The sequence below is a fragment of the Garra rufa genome, chromosome 3 (assembly GCF_049309525.1).
Source record: "Garra rufa chromosome 3, GarRuf1.0, whole genome shotgun sequence".
NCBI lineage: Eukaryota > Metazoa > Chordata > Actinopteri > Cypriniformes > Cyprinidae > Garra > Garra rufa.
Window position 1 is genome coordinate 11,221,760 of NC_133363.1, and position 17,266 is coordinate 11,239,025.

At 38.0% G+C, this 17,266-nt stretch overlaps 1 protein-coding gene across 4 annotated transcripts in view; it reads left to right on the top strand.

Annotated features, from left to right (window-relative positions):
* LOC141330894 (anoctamin-1-like) overlaps positions 1 to 17,266 on the top strand; it is an 80,960-nt gene that overhangs the window by 24,589 nt on the left and 39,105 nt on the right. For all 4 annotated transcript variants that reach the window (XM_073835683.1, XM_073835686.1, XM_073835685.1 and 1 more), the window contains 5 exons: positions 1,811 to 1,866; positions 1,977 to 2,018; positions 8,327 to 8,391; positions 10,724 to 10,858; positions 13,675 to 13,835. In XM_073835683.1, coding sequence (XP_073691784.1) covers positions 1,811 to 1,866; positions 1,977 to 2,018; positions 8,327 to 8,391; positions 10,724 to 10,858; positions 13,675 to 13,835 — 459 coding nt within the window. The remainder of the gene's footprint in view (positions 1 to 1,810; positions 1,867 to 1,976; positions 2,019 to 8,326; positions 8,392 to 10,723; positions 10,859 to 13,674; positions 13,836 to 17,266) is intronic.

Sequence of the window (17,266 nt, forward strand, 5' to 3'; positions counted from 1 at the left end):
TCTGCTTACAACACCAAGGCTTCCTGCTCTGCCTGCTCCGCCATGGCTTTCTGCTCTGCCTGCAACGCCAAGGCTCCCTGCTCTGCCATGGCTTTCTGCTCTGCCTGCAACGCCATGGCTTCCTGCTCTGCCTACAACGCCAAGGCCCCCTGCTCTGCCTGCTCTGCCATGGCTTCCTGCTCTGCCTGCTCTGCCATGGCTTTCTGCTCTGCCTGCAACGCCAAGGCTCCCTGCTCTGCTTGCTCCGCCATGGCTTTCTGCTCTGCCTGCAACGCCAAGGCTCCCTGCTCTGCTTGCTCCGCCATGGCTTCCTGCTCTGCCTACAACGCCAAGGCCCCCTGCTCTGCCTGCTCTGCCATGGCTCCCTGCTCTGCCTGCTCTGCCATGGCTTTCTGCTCTGCCTGCAACGCCAAGGCTCCCTGCTCTGCTTGCTCCGCCATGGCTTCCTGCTCTGCCTGCTCTGCCATGGCTTTCTGCTCTGCCTGCAACGCCATGGCTTCCTGCTCTGCCTACAACGCCAAGGCCCCCTGCTCTGCCTGCTCCACCATGGCTCTCTGCTCTGCCTGCACCGCCCTGGTCACCACTACTCCTCAGTCAGCCACTGCTCCACGGTCCAGGTCCTCCAGAGTTTCACTGTCTGTCACTGCTCCATTGCCCAGGTCCTCCAGAGCTTCGCCATCTGCCATCGCTCCACTGTCCAGGTCCACCTCTGTTCCATGACCCAGGTCTGCCACTGCTCCATGGCCCAGGTCCTCCACAGTTTCGCTGTCTGCCATTGCTCCACGGTCCAGGCCCACCACTGCACCATAGTAATGCTGAAGTCCCTGTCTGCCCTGTCACGGCTATGGAGACCATTCCTGAAGTCCCTGTCTGCCCTGTCACGGCTATGGAGGCTGTTTCTGAAGTCCCTGTCTGCCCTGTCACGGCTATGGAGGCCGTTTCTGAAGTCCCTGTCTGCCCTGTCACGGCTATGGAGGCCATTCCTGAAGTCCCTGTCTGCCCTGTCACGGCTATGGAGGCCGTTTCTGAAGTCCCTGTCTGCCCTGTCACGGCTATGGAGGCCATTCCTGAAGTCCCTGTCACTGCTATGGAGGCTGTTCCTGTAATCCCTGTCCGCCCTGACTCTGCACCTTGTTCCCCCCACAATCTTGAACTTATCACCTTTGTGTTTTGTTGGATGTAACGCCAGCCCAGCAGAGGGAGCCCTCACCCAGTCAGACAGTTGCTGCTCCCTCTGCCATTTCTCTGGTTATTTCCTGTCTGGCAGCCATTTAAGCAGGGCCATGCCAAACAGACCTCTGCGAAGTATTGTTTTGCTCCTGTGGACTCTACCAAGCATTTCTCTGTTTTCTTTTGCCTTGTCTTGTTTCTTAGTCATTGTCATAGTCATAGTCACAGTCATAGCCTTAGTCATAGTCTTAGCCTTGCCTCATTTCATTGCTTTATTTCATTTGTTACTTTGGACTGCCCTCTTGGAATTTGACCCCCACCTGTGTTTCTGGATTACTCTTTTGTCTTGCCCTGGACATTCCTGTTTGCTGGTATTGGACCCTGCCTGTTGACCACCATCTGTAAAATAAAGCTTGCATTTGGATCTATCCACGCTGTCGTCGAGTCCGATTTGTTACAGTTAACCACCGGGTAAATTATGAGCATTGTGAAACGTAAAGCAAGAAAACCCAGAATTCCATTTACCTGTGGTTTAGAATGACCAAGGGTTAATTAATTCAAGTGTGAAAAGCCCTTTTGTGTTTAACTGCACAGCATTAAGCGCTCAGCTCGATTCACATTGAACATTTCATGTTCACAGGAATCAGCAGTCTACTCGGCAGTGGTATCTACACAGAGGCCTACCCCGTGCATGATGTGAGTGGCGTCATATTTTGCTCTCTTTTATGTGCAGAAACATCCTTTTGAATTTCTCAGATTGACTGTTCTATTTCTTGTGTCAGTTAATTTGATTATTTTAATTACAGGGTGATATTGATGGTGTAAACGCTGAAACTAATGACAGAAAGGTAAATACACAATACAATACATACTCATATCTTGGATATCTTCAGATATTTTAATCTCACACTTATTTTTGCGAGTGCCTTGCAAAAGTATTCATACCCCCTTTTTTTTTTTTACATTATGTTGCAGCCTTATGTTAAAACTGCTTTAAATAACTTAATTCACAACATCAATCTACACTCCATACACCATAATGACAAAGCAAAATAGATATTTTTGACAACTTTATTAAACGCAAATGTATTAAAAAAAAAAACTGAAGTAAATACATTGCATAATTATTCATACTCTTAACTCAGTACTTAGTTGAATCACCTTTATGGCCTCAAGTCTTTTTTGGGTTTGCACATCTGCATTTGGCAGTTATCTGCCAGTCTTCTCCTGACCTCTTCACCTCTTAAGCGCTTTCAGCTTGGATAGGGGCTGGCAGGCATTTTCAGGTGTTTGAAATGTTTAATTGGGTTCAAGCCCAGGCTGTGGCTGGGTCATTCAAGGACATTAACAGAGTTGTCTATAAGCCACTCTTGCTGTGTGCGTAGGGTCATTGTCCTGTTGGAAGGCGAACCTTCTGCCCAGTCTGAGGTGCTGAATGCTCTAGGTTTTTATTACGGCTATCTCTATATTTTGCTCTTTTGAGCTTTCCTTTTACTCTAATGAGTCCCTCAGTCCCTGGCACAGAAAAACAGCCACATATCATGAGGCTGCTACACCACACTGTACTCTTGGGGTGCCACTGTGCAGGTGATGAGCAGTGTCTGCTTTTCTTCAAACATGATGCTTTAAATTGAGGTTCATCAGACCAGAGAATCTTGTTTCTCACAGAGTTCTTTAGATGCTTTGTTGCAAATTCTGTGGATTTTCATGTCCATAAAGACCGGATTGTTGGAGTATTTATTCCATCTGCATAAATGATCATGGATCTCAACTAGAGTGACCATCAGGTTCTTGGTCTAACCAAGGCCTTTCTCTATCGATTGCTCAGTTTGCCCAGGAGGTTGCCCTCCTGGTTGTTCTAAACTTTTCCATTAAGGATAACGGAGACTACATTCTTCTGTGAAACTTCATTGCAGCAGAATTTATTCTGAACTCTTCCCCAGATCTGTGGCTTGATACAATCCTGTTTCTGAGCCCTACAGGCAGTTCTTTTGACCTCAGGGCTTGGTTTTTGCTCTGATATGCATTTTTAGCTGTGTGCCTTTCCAAATCATACTCATTCAAATTATTTGCCACAGGTTAAATTCACTTAAAGTGTGGTAACATCTACAAGCAATATTAATGCTCATGAGCTACATTTCTAGTGTCCCTGAAAGGGTATGAATACTTATGCAATGGAAAAATTTCAGTTTATTTCTTATAAATTTGCAAAGTTGCTACAAACCTGTTTTTTGCTTTGTCATTATGGTGTATGAAGTGTAGATTGATGTGCAGAAAAAAAATATTTAAAGCAGTTTAACATAAGGCTGTGACATTAGGGGGAATGAATACTTTTGAAAGGCATTATAAAGCAATAATTATTTAATTGCCAATATTTATTATAAATACATGTGTCATTATACATGATACTACACATTATTTTGTATCTAATGGTATACAAAAACACCTGCCTTTGTACCTTGGGCAATAGGAGATAATGAAGGCATAATTCAGAGATTTGCATGCCCCAAATGGTGCCTGCAGTAAGTTTTCCAGCATTCATCTGAGAACAACCAATAGGCTACAAAAAGTGATAAATTCTTCCATTCGGGTTTGTGTTCTTCACTTTACCATCTGTAGAGAAAAGAGTTGTTGTCACTGAATCCTCTCTACATCTGTTCTCTAAATCAGTTTAGCATTTTTTACAACACATTTATTTTCCTCTAAATATTTCTTAAACCCTGTTTCTCCTGTTTAGACGCTTTAATGGCATTATGTAAGAATCTGGTAATTGAATCTCATATTGACCACTTAATTAAACCCTATAAATGGGCTGCAGAATCTCAAGACCTAGCTTGTGTAGAGGAGACCTGCTGAGACTCTGGACTTGCCTGCAGCAAGCTCAGAATAATTGTCAGGTCACCAAGGCAACAGGATCATTTCCCACTTCAGCCATCTGTGAGCAGCACTCCTGCAGGCTTACTGTTGAGTCGTAGTGGAGCCCTTCTCAAAATAATTTATCAGGGTTATTTTCAAGAACTGAAAACTAGTAAAGGTTTCAGCTTTTTTCAAAATAAACCTCAAGGGACCTTGGAGAGAGTTTTAGTGTGTTTACTAAATCATAGCTTAGTAGGTGTATAAATGTCAAGTGGTTTTGTTGCACTGTTTTTATGCTGTTCTTTTTAACTTTTTATTCATCAAAGAATCTTGAAAAAAGTATCTCAGGTTCCAAACATTTTTTATATGTAATAATTAGCATATTAGAATGATTTCCGAAGGATCACGTGACACTAAAGACTGGAGTAATGGCAGATGAAAATTCCACATTGTTCTAAACTTTTCCATTAAGGATAACGGAGACTACATTCTTCTGTGAACCTTCATTGCAGCAGAATTTATTCTGAACTCTTCCCCAGATCTGTGGCTTGATACAATCCTGTTTCTGAGCCCTACAGGCAGTTCTTTTGACCTCAGGGCTTGGTTTTTGCTCTGATATGCATTTTTAGCTGTGTGCCTTTCCAAATCATACTCATTCAAATTATTGTGTGGTTTTGCTGAGCTTATGCTCAAACATCACACATATTCTGAAGAGACCCAGTCATTGCTTTATATGATTTTTTTCAGGCTTTTATTCAGATATAAACACTGATCAGTATAAATGTGCTTGCTCGATGCAGAAACCAATGATGTTTGCTCTCACTTGACAGAGAAGCACATTTAAGCTTTCTCAATAACTAGTCAGGTTGTTTTCTCATGCATCAAGCAAGTAAGATTGAGCTGCCATAAAAATAGCTGTCTGGGGGCCTGTGAAAATGGCAGGTAGCTCAGGTTTATTAATCCATCCATCAATAAATGTATACCATTATACACCGTATAAAAGCCAAGGCAGTACCTTTTCAAAAGTACCTTTGCACCTTAAGGGTCTTGGTACATTAAAGGTACATTTTAGTACTTAAAAATTACCAGTGTAACATTTATTTAACTGAGATTATTGATCACCGCTTGTTTACTTGGTAATTAATTCATCCATTTTCACTAGTTTGACCTATTCAAGGCGATTTGTGGATATGTTGAAAACATACGGTTGAGGTCAAAAGTTTACATCCCTCTCTTAGAATCTGCAAAATGTTAATTATTTTTACCAAAATAAGAGAGATCATACAAAATGCATGTTATTGTTAATTTAGTACTGACCTGAATAAGATATTTCACATAAAAGATGTTTACATATAGTCCACAAGAGAAAATAATAGCTGAGTTTATAAAAATGATACCGTTCAAACGTTTATATCCCCTTAATTCTTAATACTGTGTTCTTACCTGAGTGATCCACAGAGCTGTTTTTTGTTGTTGTTGTTGTTGTTTAGTGATAGTTGTTCATGAGTCCCTTGTTTGTAGTTGGTTTTCCAGGATTTTTGTGTATTTGAACCCTTTCCAACAATGACTGTATGATTTTGAGATCCATCTTTTCATACTGAGGAAAATTGAGGGACTTTACAGACTTTACAGAAGGTTTACCACTCACTGATGCTCTAGAAGGAAAAAACATGCATTAAGAGCTGGGGAGATATAAAGATCAGAGCTAAATTTAACTTACTTTGTCTCCTGGTAAACATGTAACTATCTTCTGTAGCGTCTCAAGGACAGTACTAAAAAAAAAAAAAAAAAAAAAATATATATATATATATATATATATATATATATATATATATATATATATTAGGGCTGTCAAAATTAACGCGTTAATCGCGCGTTAACGCAAATTAATTTTAACGGCACTAATTTTATTAACGCGCGATTAACGCAGCGTGCATTTCTGTTTGACCCACTACCTAGCCCATAGTTAAAGAAATGGATGCAGTGCTGCCAACCTAGCGAAAAGTGTCTAGCAACAATACATAAACACATAATTGGACAAACCCAATATAGTTTCTGAGGCTCTTCGGTTTTGCTGAACGTGCGTGAGGTCTCCCAATGAATGCGCGCGCACCTCCCTCTCTTCATATCTGCGTCTGCTCTGTTCAGCGAGCGGCAGTGGAGCAGCGCTTTCGATTAAAACAGATGTTATGTTCATTCCAGTGCTTGAAGTGGGCCGGTACGCAGGTACTTCTGTATTTTATCCTTTTGCGTACACCGGCACTTCTGCCATATTTAATGAATGCAAGCGGAGTCGGGCTACGTTAGGATTGTTGCTGTGGGGTTGATGCGTAAAGCGACATACGAGTATGCACGCAAAAACGGCGTATTAAATGCACGTCAAACACATGCATAATTGCATATCATATGTACGCCAAAGTTAATTTCAGCTTGTTAATAGCACGCCAAATAGAAACAGAAAGTCGTGCTAGTGCGCATTTGCATGAGACCAGGCTCTCCAATCAGTACATTATAACCAAAACAATACATTAAAACATAAAAGAAGCAGGTTTTTGGGATCACATAACTTTAAATGGCTAAACTCCTAAAAAGTCAAAGGATCCTGAAGGCATTCAAACAGGAAGTTATATGAATAATGATCATAATTCAGGATTTTTTTCAGTTATTATTTCATATTACTTTGGTTGTCTGATAACAGAAATATTAAATCAAAACAATGGAAACAGTTTTGTTGAGAACTTGGCTGCATCAAATGACAGTATGTGGGCACCGAGAGGCAAACAAATGTAATAATAAATGTAGATTTTGCATGTTCAGAAGAAGTGAGCTGCCCTGTCCTGCAAATAATGTAAACAGGCTTGTGTAAGTAAATTGCTCAGTGCAAAGAAAGAGAAGTAATGGGAACCTGGTGTTTCTATGTTCTTTTTTTCATGTGTCTAATAGACATGAACAAGTTATTTGAAAAACATCTATGACATTTGAAACAAGTTAGTCTAGTCAAGTATGGTTTCACTGATACATGTAATAAACACATATTTGCTTAAAGCATCCATGCCAATGTTGATTAGAGTATTAAAAACTTTAAAAAGTGTTAATTTAAGGTACATTTAGAACAGATAAAAATGTGCGATTAATCGCGAGTTAACTCAAGACAACCATGCGATTAATCGCGATTAAAAAATTTTAATCGATTGACAGCCCTAATATATATATATATATTATTTAGGAAAAATAAGAAATATGTACATGTCTCCATTCTGTTCAAAAGTTTTCACCCCCAGTTCTTAATGCATGTTTTTTTTTCTTTCTGAAGCATCAGTGAGCGTTTGAACCTTCTGTAATAGTTGCATATGAGTTCCTCAGTATGAAAAGATGAATCTCAAAATCATACAGTCATTTTTGAAAAGGGTTCAAATACACAAAAATGCTGGAAAACCAAAGAATTTGTGGGACCTGAAGGATTTTCTGAGGAACTGTTCAAGACAAACAAGGGACTCATGAACAACTATCACTAAACAAAAAAAAAAAAACAGCTGTGGATCATTCAGGTAAGGACACAGTATTAAGAATCAAGGGGATGTAAACTTTTGAACCGGGGCATTCTTATCAATTTAACTACTATTTTCTCCTGTGGACTATATGTAAACATCTTTTATGTGAAATATCTTATTCAGGTCAGTACTAAACAAACAATAACATGCTTTTTATATGATCCCTTTTATTTTGGTAAAATAATTAACATTTTTCTGGATTCTGAAAGGGGAATGCAAACTTTTGACCTCAACTGAACGTTCATGGTCTTTATAATCTTAATGTGAACATAAAAAGCTCAAGGAAAACAAAACAGACCCTGTCTGCTTCTCAGACTTTATCTACTGGTTTCACTGTTGTTAAATGTTGTTAGAGGGTTGTGTAATATTAGATGTCATATTTCATAATGATTTGGCCCTCCCTTCTTTGCTTTTATGGACAAAACACTACAGCTACATTAGCTTCTGTGCACTATGTTCTGGAGACTGGAGATCTCCATGCAGCATGTCGTAAACCTACCTTTACTTACTCATATAACTGTTGTACATTATATCCCCAGGCGCAATGAACCAAAGTCATTACATTCAAAATTACTAACATCATGGTAGAGAGGTTTCATTTGTCCTTTTCATCAGTGTTCACTGCAATAATCAGTTATTTTACCATTTCAATTAAACTCCTGAGTGCACCCACTGTGTATTTCAGTCATACTGTATGAATGTTGAATCATTGTTCCAGGATGTATGTAATTTTAGTTCTGTCTTTGCAGATCTTGTATGAACAGTGGGCGAGTTACAGCATATTCTACAAGTACCAGCCCATCGGACTGATCAGGTATTATACTGACAATAAATGTGCTGCCAGAGACCGAGACAAATGTTTGCTCTGGAATTATGAGCTAGCAAGAGGAGATATTTTAGAAATGCCTGGCTGATATGCATTATTCAGGAGTCAGATTGTCAAAAGCCCTGCTCAGACATGATTTGTTTAAAGGACACAGTGTAGCTGTGGATGTTTGTAGTGTTTATCAGTTCATATCTGATGAGAGATGTCAAAAGTCTGACAAATAAGTGAACATCTGATGTCTAACAAATATTTGTGTTTACTGTTTGGTTATAGTTAACTAAAAGTGAAAAAAAAAAAAAAAAACAAAAAAAAAAACATTTTGTTACGTAAAATAAAATGCATTGTAAATTAAATATCTAAAAAAAAAAATTAATAATAATAATAATAATAATCTGCTAGGTTTCTTAGGTGACATTTCTCATTTTTCTTTAGTTTCTTAAAGTACCCCAAGTGAAATACATGTAAGTGAATACATGTACTAATATGTATTTTTTTTTTTTCATGCTAAGTATACTACAAATATATTTACATATTTATGTACTTAATAAAGATACTCTGCAAAGTATTTTTAGTATACTAAATTGGTATATAGTATACTAAAGTCTGCTAAATTGGAACAACTAATTTTGTGCTTCATTTTAGTCCAACTAAAGATAATACTGAAGTAAATTTGATTATGCTAAAGTGAAATTATTGCAAGTTTACTTCGGGTGCACTGTAAATATCTTTCATTTAAAGACAGATATCATTTAAAGATCGTGCAATCTTCATCAATATTGAAATTAACACATTTTAGGCTTAATATTAAGAAATGTGCATTGTGCACAAGTAGCATCCAAATAAAGTTTAATTATAATTTTAATATTGGTAAGTTTAGAGCGATATATCAGTAAATATTTGAACTACACTACCAGTCAAAAGTTTTTGAACAGTAAGATATTTAATGTTTTTTTTTCCCCAAAAAGACTCTTCTGCTCACCAAGCCTGCATTTATTTGATCCAAAGAACAGCAAAAGCTGCAATTTAAAAAATATATATATATTTACTATATAACATTTTTTTTCTATTTGAATATATTCTAAAATGTAATTTATTCCTGTGATTTCAAAGCTGAATTTTTAGCAGTACTCCAGTCACATGATCATTCAGAAATCATTAGAATATTCAGATTTGCTGCTCAAAAAACTTTTGTTGAAAACAGCTGAGTAGAAGTTTTTTAGATTTACTTGATGAAAAGAAAAAAGTTCAGAAGAACAGCATTTATCTGAAGTAGATATTTTGAAACATTATAAATGTCTAGAAATAATAATAAATTATACTGACTCAAGGTTTTCATACTAATAATAAAAAATGTTTCTTGAACAGCAAATCAGCATATTAAAATTTATCTAATAGAAAACTGTTATTTTAAATAGTAAATAATATTTCAAAATGTTACTGCTTTTGCTGTACTTTGGATCAAATAAGTGCAGGCTTGGTGAGCAGAAGAGAAAACATCTTACTGTTCAAAAAAATTTGACTGGTAGTGTATACTTCGTATGAAATAAATGTATTTTAAATATATTAAGTAAATATATTAAAATAACCTAAAAATACAAATATATAGACATTAAAAATGTATAAAGATGATACATATACAACATTAAAAAAAATGTAAGTGCAAAAATATAAAAATACAGTTCAATTCAAAATAAAAGCAAAAACTATAATAGTATGTTTAAAAAAAATAAACTATCGCTGGTTTACTGCAATTATGTTACTGCCATTAAAATGATTGACCTCCAAGATTTTTTTTCTGGATCTATTAAGTTAAAATTAAGTCTAAAAATACATCGAAAATGCAAATCATACATGTAGAAATCTTCTATGATGAGCAAAAGTCATTTAAATTGTCAGGATAATACAACAGTATGGCAAAATTCTTATTTTGTAATTTATTTATTTTTAGGGAAAAAAGGTTATTTAGACAAAACTGCTACACTGATGACTAATGATATTTAAATGAATGTGTTGCAATCAGCATGCAGGAAAAGCAAAACAAAGCAAAGCAAAAACAGGAAACAATGTCATGGAGAGGACCCTGCAGGAGGGCAATTAAAATGTGTTCTTTTTACTTATTTCATTACATAACATGACAAATATTAGAATTTTTGTTTACATAATCTTTCACTGCACATAAAAAAGATTGACAGTCCATTAACATTCAGGTTACAGAAGAGGATGCATTCTTCATGATGTTTACTAGATAGTTGTGTTCACTTCTTTTGCTTGACTTAATTGCCTTTTATTGCTCTACTTGAAACTGATTTATCTCTCTCAGGAAGTATTTTGGCGAGAAAGTGGGCCTGTATTTTGCCTGGCTGGGTGTGTATACTCAGATGCTAATCCCAGCCGCAATTGTGGGAGTTATTGTGTTCCTGTTCGGCTGTGCCACTGTGGACGACAACATCCCCAGGTCACCTTATAAAATTTATGTGACATGTTTATGTGCATTGTTTTTGTTCAAAGTGTGCTAAATAGCATCTGACCCCTCCCTGAACAGTTGACAGTTACGGACATAAATGATTAGTCTATTAAGTTTAATTATGTTTAATTAGTTTGTCACATAAAATTGATTGACACATTCCTATCTGTGCCATCGAATTCAAACACATGCTGTCTCACATCCCTAAGAAATGAGTTTCAGCAGCGTCTCCCGTCAGTAATACAAACTCTTACGCAATGGCTTTGAACTTTGTGGGAAGATTTTTAGCGAAGAATGTGCCTAGCCATTTACGAAAGTAATCACTGCTTTTTGCACTTTGCAAGAAAAACGGATGGACGCTCAAGTGTGTGGTAATTAGGGAGTTCAGAGTGGGTTTGAAATGCTGCGACTGTAATGGACTGTAATGTAGTGTATAATGAGAGTGACTCAGTGTTCGCTGGCCGTCTCACAATGACGTTCATTAATTCCACAGATGCCACTGCTGAAAACAAGATGTTCCAAAACCTAGTGCGTTGCCTACCTAGAAAACAAACTGAAGCATAATAGGGACACTACTGATGTAAGGATGTTTGCAAGCTTTAATTTTTGCAGAATAGCAGCAAATGGCTGTAAACTTCTGTCCACAGAAATGGAAATTGTGCAAAAAACGCACGATAAACTCACTGCACATACAGAGGTGGAGTTTGTGAGAAGCAGCATTTACTGTTAACCGAGGTAATCTGTAACACAATGCCGCTTTTCACTCTAAAACAGGCAGTGCAACAGACTATTTACCTGTTTAATTAAATCACAGCCTTTAATTTGATAATAACACTCATTTATTTGTTTTAATCTTACGTTAGATTTAATTATTAGCTTTTCATTGAACTCCCTGCAATTCCCTCACAAATCTCTAGGGGTTATGATTACATAACGCTCAGGGTTGCCAGGTTTTCACAACAAAAAGCCGCCCAATTGATACTACAGAACTAGCCCAATTGCGTTTCGAGGGGGGTCCCCCAGTAAAAATCACATTCTAGGGGGGGGGGGATCTTTTTTTTGTTGTTGTTGAAGTAGCCCAATTCTGCGGGAAAACTGTGGACTTGGCAACACTGATAATGCTGTGAAATTGTAATCAAATACAATGTTGTGCTGCCAAAAATTACATTTTCAAAAGATTGATTTTAGTTTTTAGTGTTTCATTTGTAATTTATTTGGACATTTTCTTATTCCATTTAACATCGGTAGTAGCTAGTAGGGCTGGGTTTTGGCACACATTTTACGATTCAATTTGATTCTGATTAACAAGTTTGCATTGTTTTCTTTATTTGAAGTATAAACATTTTAATGGTGTATGGTGAAAACCTTCATGGATTTATTCAAATACAATTTGAAGACCACTAAAATTACAAAATTACAATGAAAATTGTATATGTTGCTTATTTTTTTCTGAGGTAAATGTAACGTTTCGTGACATTGTTTACGAGCTGTTATATTGACGTCTTTTCGCAGTTGAAACACTGATTGAGCAATTACATGAGACAGAATACAGATTTCGAAGTTGTACATACCTTTGAATGTTTATACATGTTTATTTTGTGCTTAAACTGGTATTAAAGTAGCCTGGAAAAAATCCAGACCCTAATCTATTAAGATTAAGGGTCTGGCATCGAGCAATGAAAAGGGCCTAACTCAAGGGGCGGCACCAAACATGCATTTGAAACTCTTACTGCACGCAATTGGATAATGCCATGACCAATCACTAAGTTTTCACTAAGCCCCATACGCTTAGCTACCAGCGGAGCTAACTGATAGATTAAACTCTTGCCGTATCCAGTTGGCAAAACGGCAAAAACGTCCTTCTTGCAAAGGAACGATTCGAGCGCGGTTTTCTGTTCCTTTTTTATATGAAAAGCCAAGTCTAACTCGTTCATTGTAGCGGCCAAAGCCGTTTCAAACAACTGGTGTTCATCTCATCTTTCAGTGTTTACTAAATGATTCCGCAGTCGTCATCAGCTTAGCTCGCCTCTGGCCCGCCTACATCAGATACACCGATTTGATTGGTTCCCAGAACTACTTACGTAATGCAGTAACGTGCATCATTGCTCGATGCCAGAGTGTCTTGCAGAGACAATTCAAATTGTGCTCTCGCGAGACCTCTGGATTTCCAGGGTAGTACTAAAGTGGAGTAGATGATCAGTTGAACTGAGGGGATACAGTGATCTGTCACTCCACATTAAAGATCACCAAAACGGTATTTATTGTTTGAATACTGTAATAAAATGGATCGAATTTGAAATCTGAGGTTGTGTTTTATATTAAAAGTAACAAAGCACGAAGCTTATTGCGATTTATTGGATGGGAGGCGTGCTACAGTATTCAGTTCTTTAACTGAAAACAGGCTAGACTAATCGATTCTTTTAAGGTTTAAGAACGAATATTTCAGAAAGATGAGAATCGAATTAAATCGAGAAATTTTACCCAGCCCAAGTAGTTAGCATAACAACATTCTAAAGCATGAGTGCACAGTTTCTTATGAATTTCATGTGAAGATCACTATTTGTTGTGTGCACACAAGTGCACAACTTGAACACTTCATATTTGCCATCACATCTAGTTAGACATCAAAGCAACTCACTATGTTTTGGAACAAGAGCTGAATATTGAATAAAAGCATTATCTTTCAGTGCTAAAAAAAAAATGAGGAAAAAATACACCGCAGCTTTAATCAATAGTTTTACAGTGTCTAGGGAAACATGGAGATGTGATGTATTTCTGAAATCAGGTTTTGTTCTTTGTATACACAGTATGGAGGTCTGCGATGAGAGAAACAATATCACCATGTGCCCAATGTGTGACCGAGCCTGCAGCTACTGGAAACTGGTCACCGCTTGCGGCACGGCTAGGGCCAGCCACCTGTTCGACAATGCGGCCACCGTCTTCTTCGCCATCTTTATGGCACTATGGGGTCAGCAACTCCGTTCTCCTTTCATGTTCACCCGCACGCTTTGTTGCTGCTGTACACCAACTGTTGTGTCTGTACATATTGAGGGCAGACTTGCTCTGGCAAATGTTGAAGAGATTTGTGCCCTGGTTTTACACTCCTCTTTAATTCCCCTGTACTCATCCCGATCAAATGCTGAGCTTCTTAAAAAGCTGATTATTTTAGCCAAAGCCTTGAATTTGCCTTTCCTGTTTTGATCCCCTACAGTTACAGGCTTTGAAATGAAAAATGACACCATATGACAAAGCTTCTTGCTAACACAAGTTCTCTATAAAAGAATTAAAGTGAGCCCTTTTTAAGTGAACCAAAAAGTTCTGCTGAGCTTGAAAGTGGCCTCAGATTTTAAATTTGTTTTTGGTTCAGTTTCAGATCAGTTCTTAATCCACTTTCCATTCACACTGACCTGAAGTGAACTGTATTCAGAATAATTCCTCAGTTGGTTTTAGTTCAGTTTTCTTTAAAAGGGTATTTGTGAGCATTCACACAAAAGCGAAAATTTTGAACCAGACTCAAATCGTATAAATTTACCAAGTGTAAAAACACCATAAAAATAATTTTTTTAAGAGGTTTCACACCCCAATGCTATAGAAGAACCTTCCGTGGCTCTTTAGAAAAACGTCTGTGTGTTAGTGATTTCTAGTTTTATTCTTTTTAAAGGGATCTACACAATAAAAATTGTGAATTGGACTCAAATGCTTAAAACAAAATGCATTACAATATAGGTTCCTAAAAAGATTTTACAGCCTGATGCTATAGGAGAGCCTTCCATGGTATTTTAGAAAAGAATTTATGTATTAGTGATTTCCAAATTGACTAACTATGGTAATGAATGAAAGAATATTGAAATCCTTGAAACTGGACTCAGATCTCTTTCTGGTTCACTTTAGTTGGGATCGGCTTTCCGTTCACACTGACCTGAAGTGAACTGTGTTCAGAAAACTTCCTTAGATGATTTCAGTTCTCTTTTAAAGGAATCTAAAGCTGTCACATATGCTGAAATTGAGACCTAGACTCAAAACACACTTCCATAGTTCTTTAGAAAGACAATTATTTATTAGTGATTTCCAAAGTTACCAACTACGGAAATGAATGAAAGAATATTGAAAAAAGAAAAAGCAATTTTTTTGCAATCATACTGCTGACTATGAAACTGGACACGGATCTCTCTTTGGTTCACTTTGGTTATGATCGGTTCTCATTCTTAGTTCACTTTAAAGGGGTTCACACATAAGCTAAAATTTTGAAATTAGTCATTGATTGATTTCCAAAGTTACCAACCCTGGTAATGAATGAAAAAATAATGTAAAATATTCTTGATAAGAATAGGCTGTCCTTGGGTTTAATTTTTTTTAAAAGTACAGGCTTTATTTGTAGCTAACTAAGAAACCACCCTGATCAGCGCTGAGCCGACCAGTGTATATATAAGTCAAAATTTTACATACACCTTGCAGAATCTGCAAAATGTTTATTATTTTACCAAAATAAGAGGGAACATACAAAATGTATGTTATTTTTTATTTAGTACTGACCTGAATAAGAGTGTAAGAGTGAATAAGAATAATAGTGAATAAAAAATGACATGGTTCAAAAGTTTACATACACTTCATTCTGAAAGGGATAGTTCACCCAAAAATGAAAATGTGATGTGTATCTGCTTACCCCCAGGGCATCCAAGATGTAGGTGACCTCCTCAGCAGAACACAAACGAAGGTTTTTTTTTTTTTTTTTTTTTTTTAGATTTTTATTTTTTGGCCTTTTTGCCTTTATTATGACAGGAAAGATCAGACAGGACAGGAAGCGAAGTGGGAGAGAGATTAGGGGAGGGATCGGGAAAGGTCCTCGAGTCGGGACTCGAACCCGGGACGCCCGGAGCGCACCAGCGCTATATGTCGGCGCGCTAACCACACGCCTATCTGCGCCGACACAAACGAAGGTTTTTAAAGAAAACCGGTGCAGTCTGTCAGCCAAATAATATGAGTGGATGGGCACCAAACCTTTAAAAGTAAACAAAAACATGCACAGACAAATCCAAATTACACCCTGAGGCTCGTGACGATACATTAATGTCCTAAGACACGAAACGATCGGTTTTAGTGAGAAACTGAACAGTATTTATATAATTTTTTACCTTTGATACACAGCCACGTCCAACTGTCATGAGCACGAGCTTATCATCCGGATCGTTACATGTGAACGCGCTCTGTCGTAGAATACGCAAACGCCCGAAGCGATCTGTCGCATGTATACAACACTCATTTTTTACATAGAGTACAGAGATTGTGGGTATAGCGGCTATTCAAAATGGTAATTACTTGTGCTTATCCTGATTGTTTAGTTTAATTTTTGGGTGAACTATCCCTTTAATGCTGTGTTGTTACCGGAATTATCCACAGCTGAGTGTTTTTGTTTAGTGATAGTTGTTCATGAGTCCCTTGTTTGTCCTGAACAGTTAAACTGCCTGCTGTTCTTCAAAATCTTTCAGGTCCCACAAATTCTTTGGGGTTTCAGCGTTTATGTGTATTTGAACCTTTTCCAACAATGACTGTATGATGAATGTTCACTGATCTTTCAGATGGAAACACGATGCATTAAAAGCTGGGAGGTGGACGTGATCAGCTGGATAAGATGGCGGCGTAGATCGATTCTCGTCACCCAGAGTTGTTAATTTGGTCGGTAATTCGCTGTTGTAACACTTTATTTTTTATTCAGTCTGTTTGTAATAACTCCCATTGAAGCGGGATGGCTGAATCAAATAAAAAGTCTGCGTCTAATGCTTCAAAGAGCAAAGTAAATCGGTCTGACATGGAGGCCATTGCTGAATCGGTGTTAGAGAGACAACGAGACTATCTTGACTCCCGTTTTGACCAGCTTCAACAGATGGGAAAAGATACCGAAGGGAAGCTGTGTAGCATCCAGACCCAATTAATGTCTTTGTCTGAGAGCATTGGCACTATAAATGCGGAAATGGGGAAAATCCGATCGGATGTCAAAAGCAACTCAAAGCGGCTAGCCTCTCAAGATGCGGTGCTACAACAGATGCAGCTTAAGCTAGCGGACATGGAGGACAGAAATCGTCGGTGTAATATTCGAATCGTGGGTTTGCCAGAAAGCCTGGAAGGGTCTAATGCCGTCCAATACTTGACGCAGTCACTCCCTAAGTGGTTTCCCTCACTTGGTAACCTTCAAGGTGAAATAATGCGCGCTCATCGTGTGTATAATGTCAAGAATCGAGTAAACACCCGAACGATGATATTTAATGTACTTCGTTTCACCACCTGCCAAGCAATTCTTCGAGCTGCTAGGAAAACCCCAGTCACTGTTGATGGTCGGAGGGTAAGATTTTTACCTGATTATAGCAGCTACACTCTTGGACGCCGCATGTCCTTCTCCAAGGC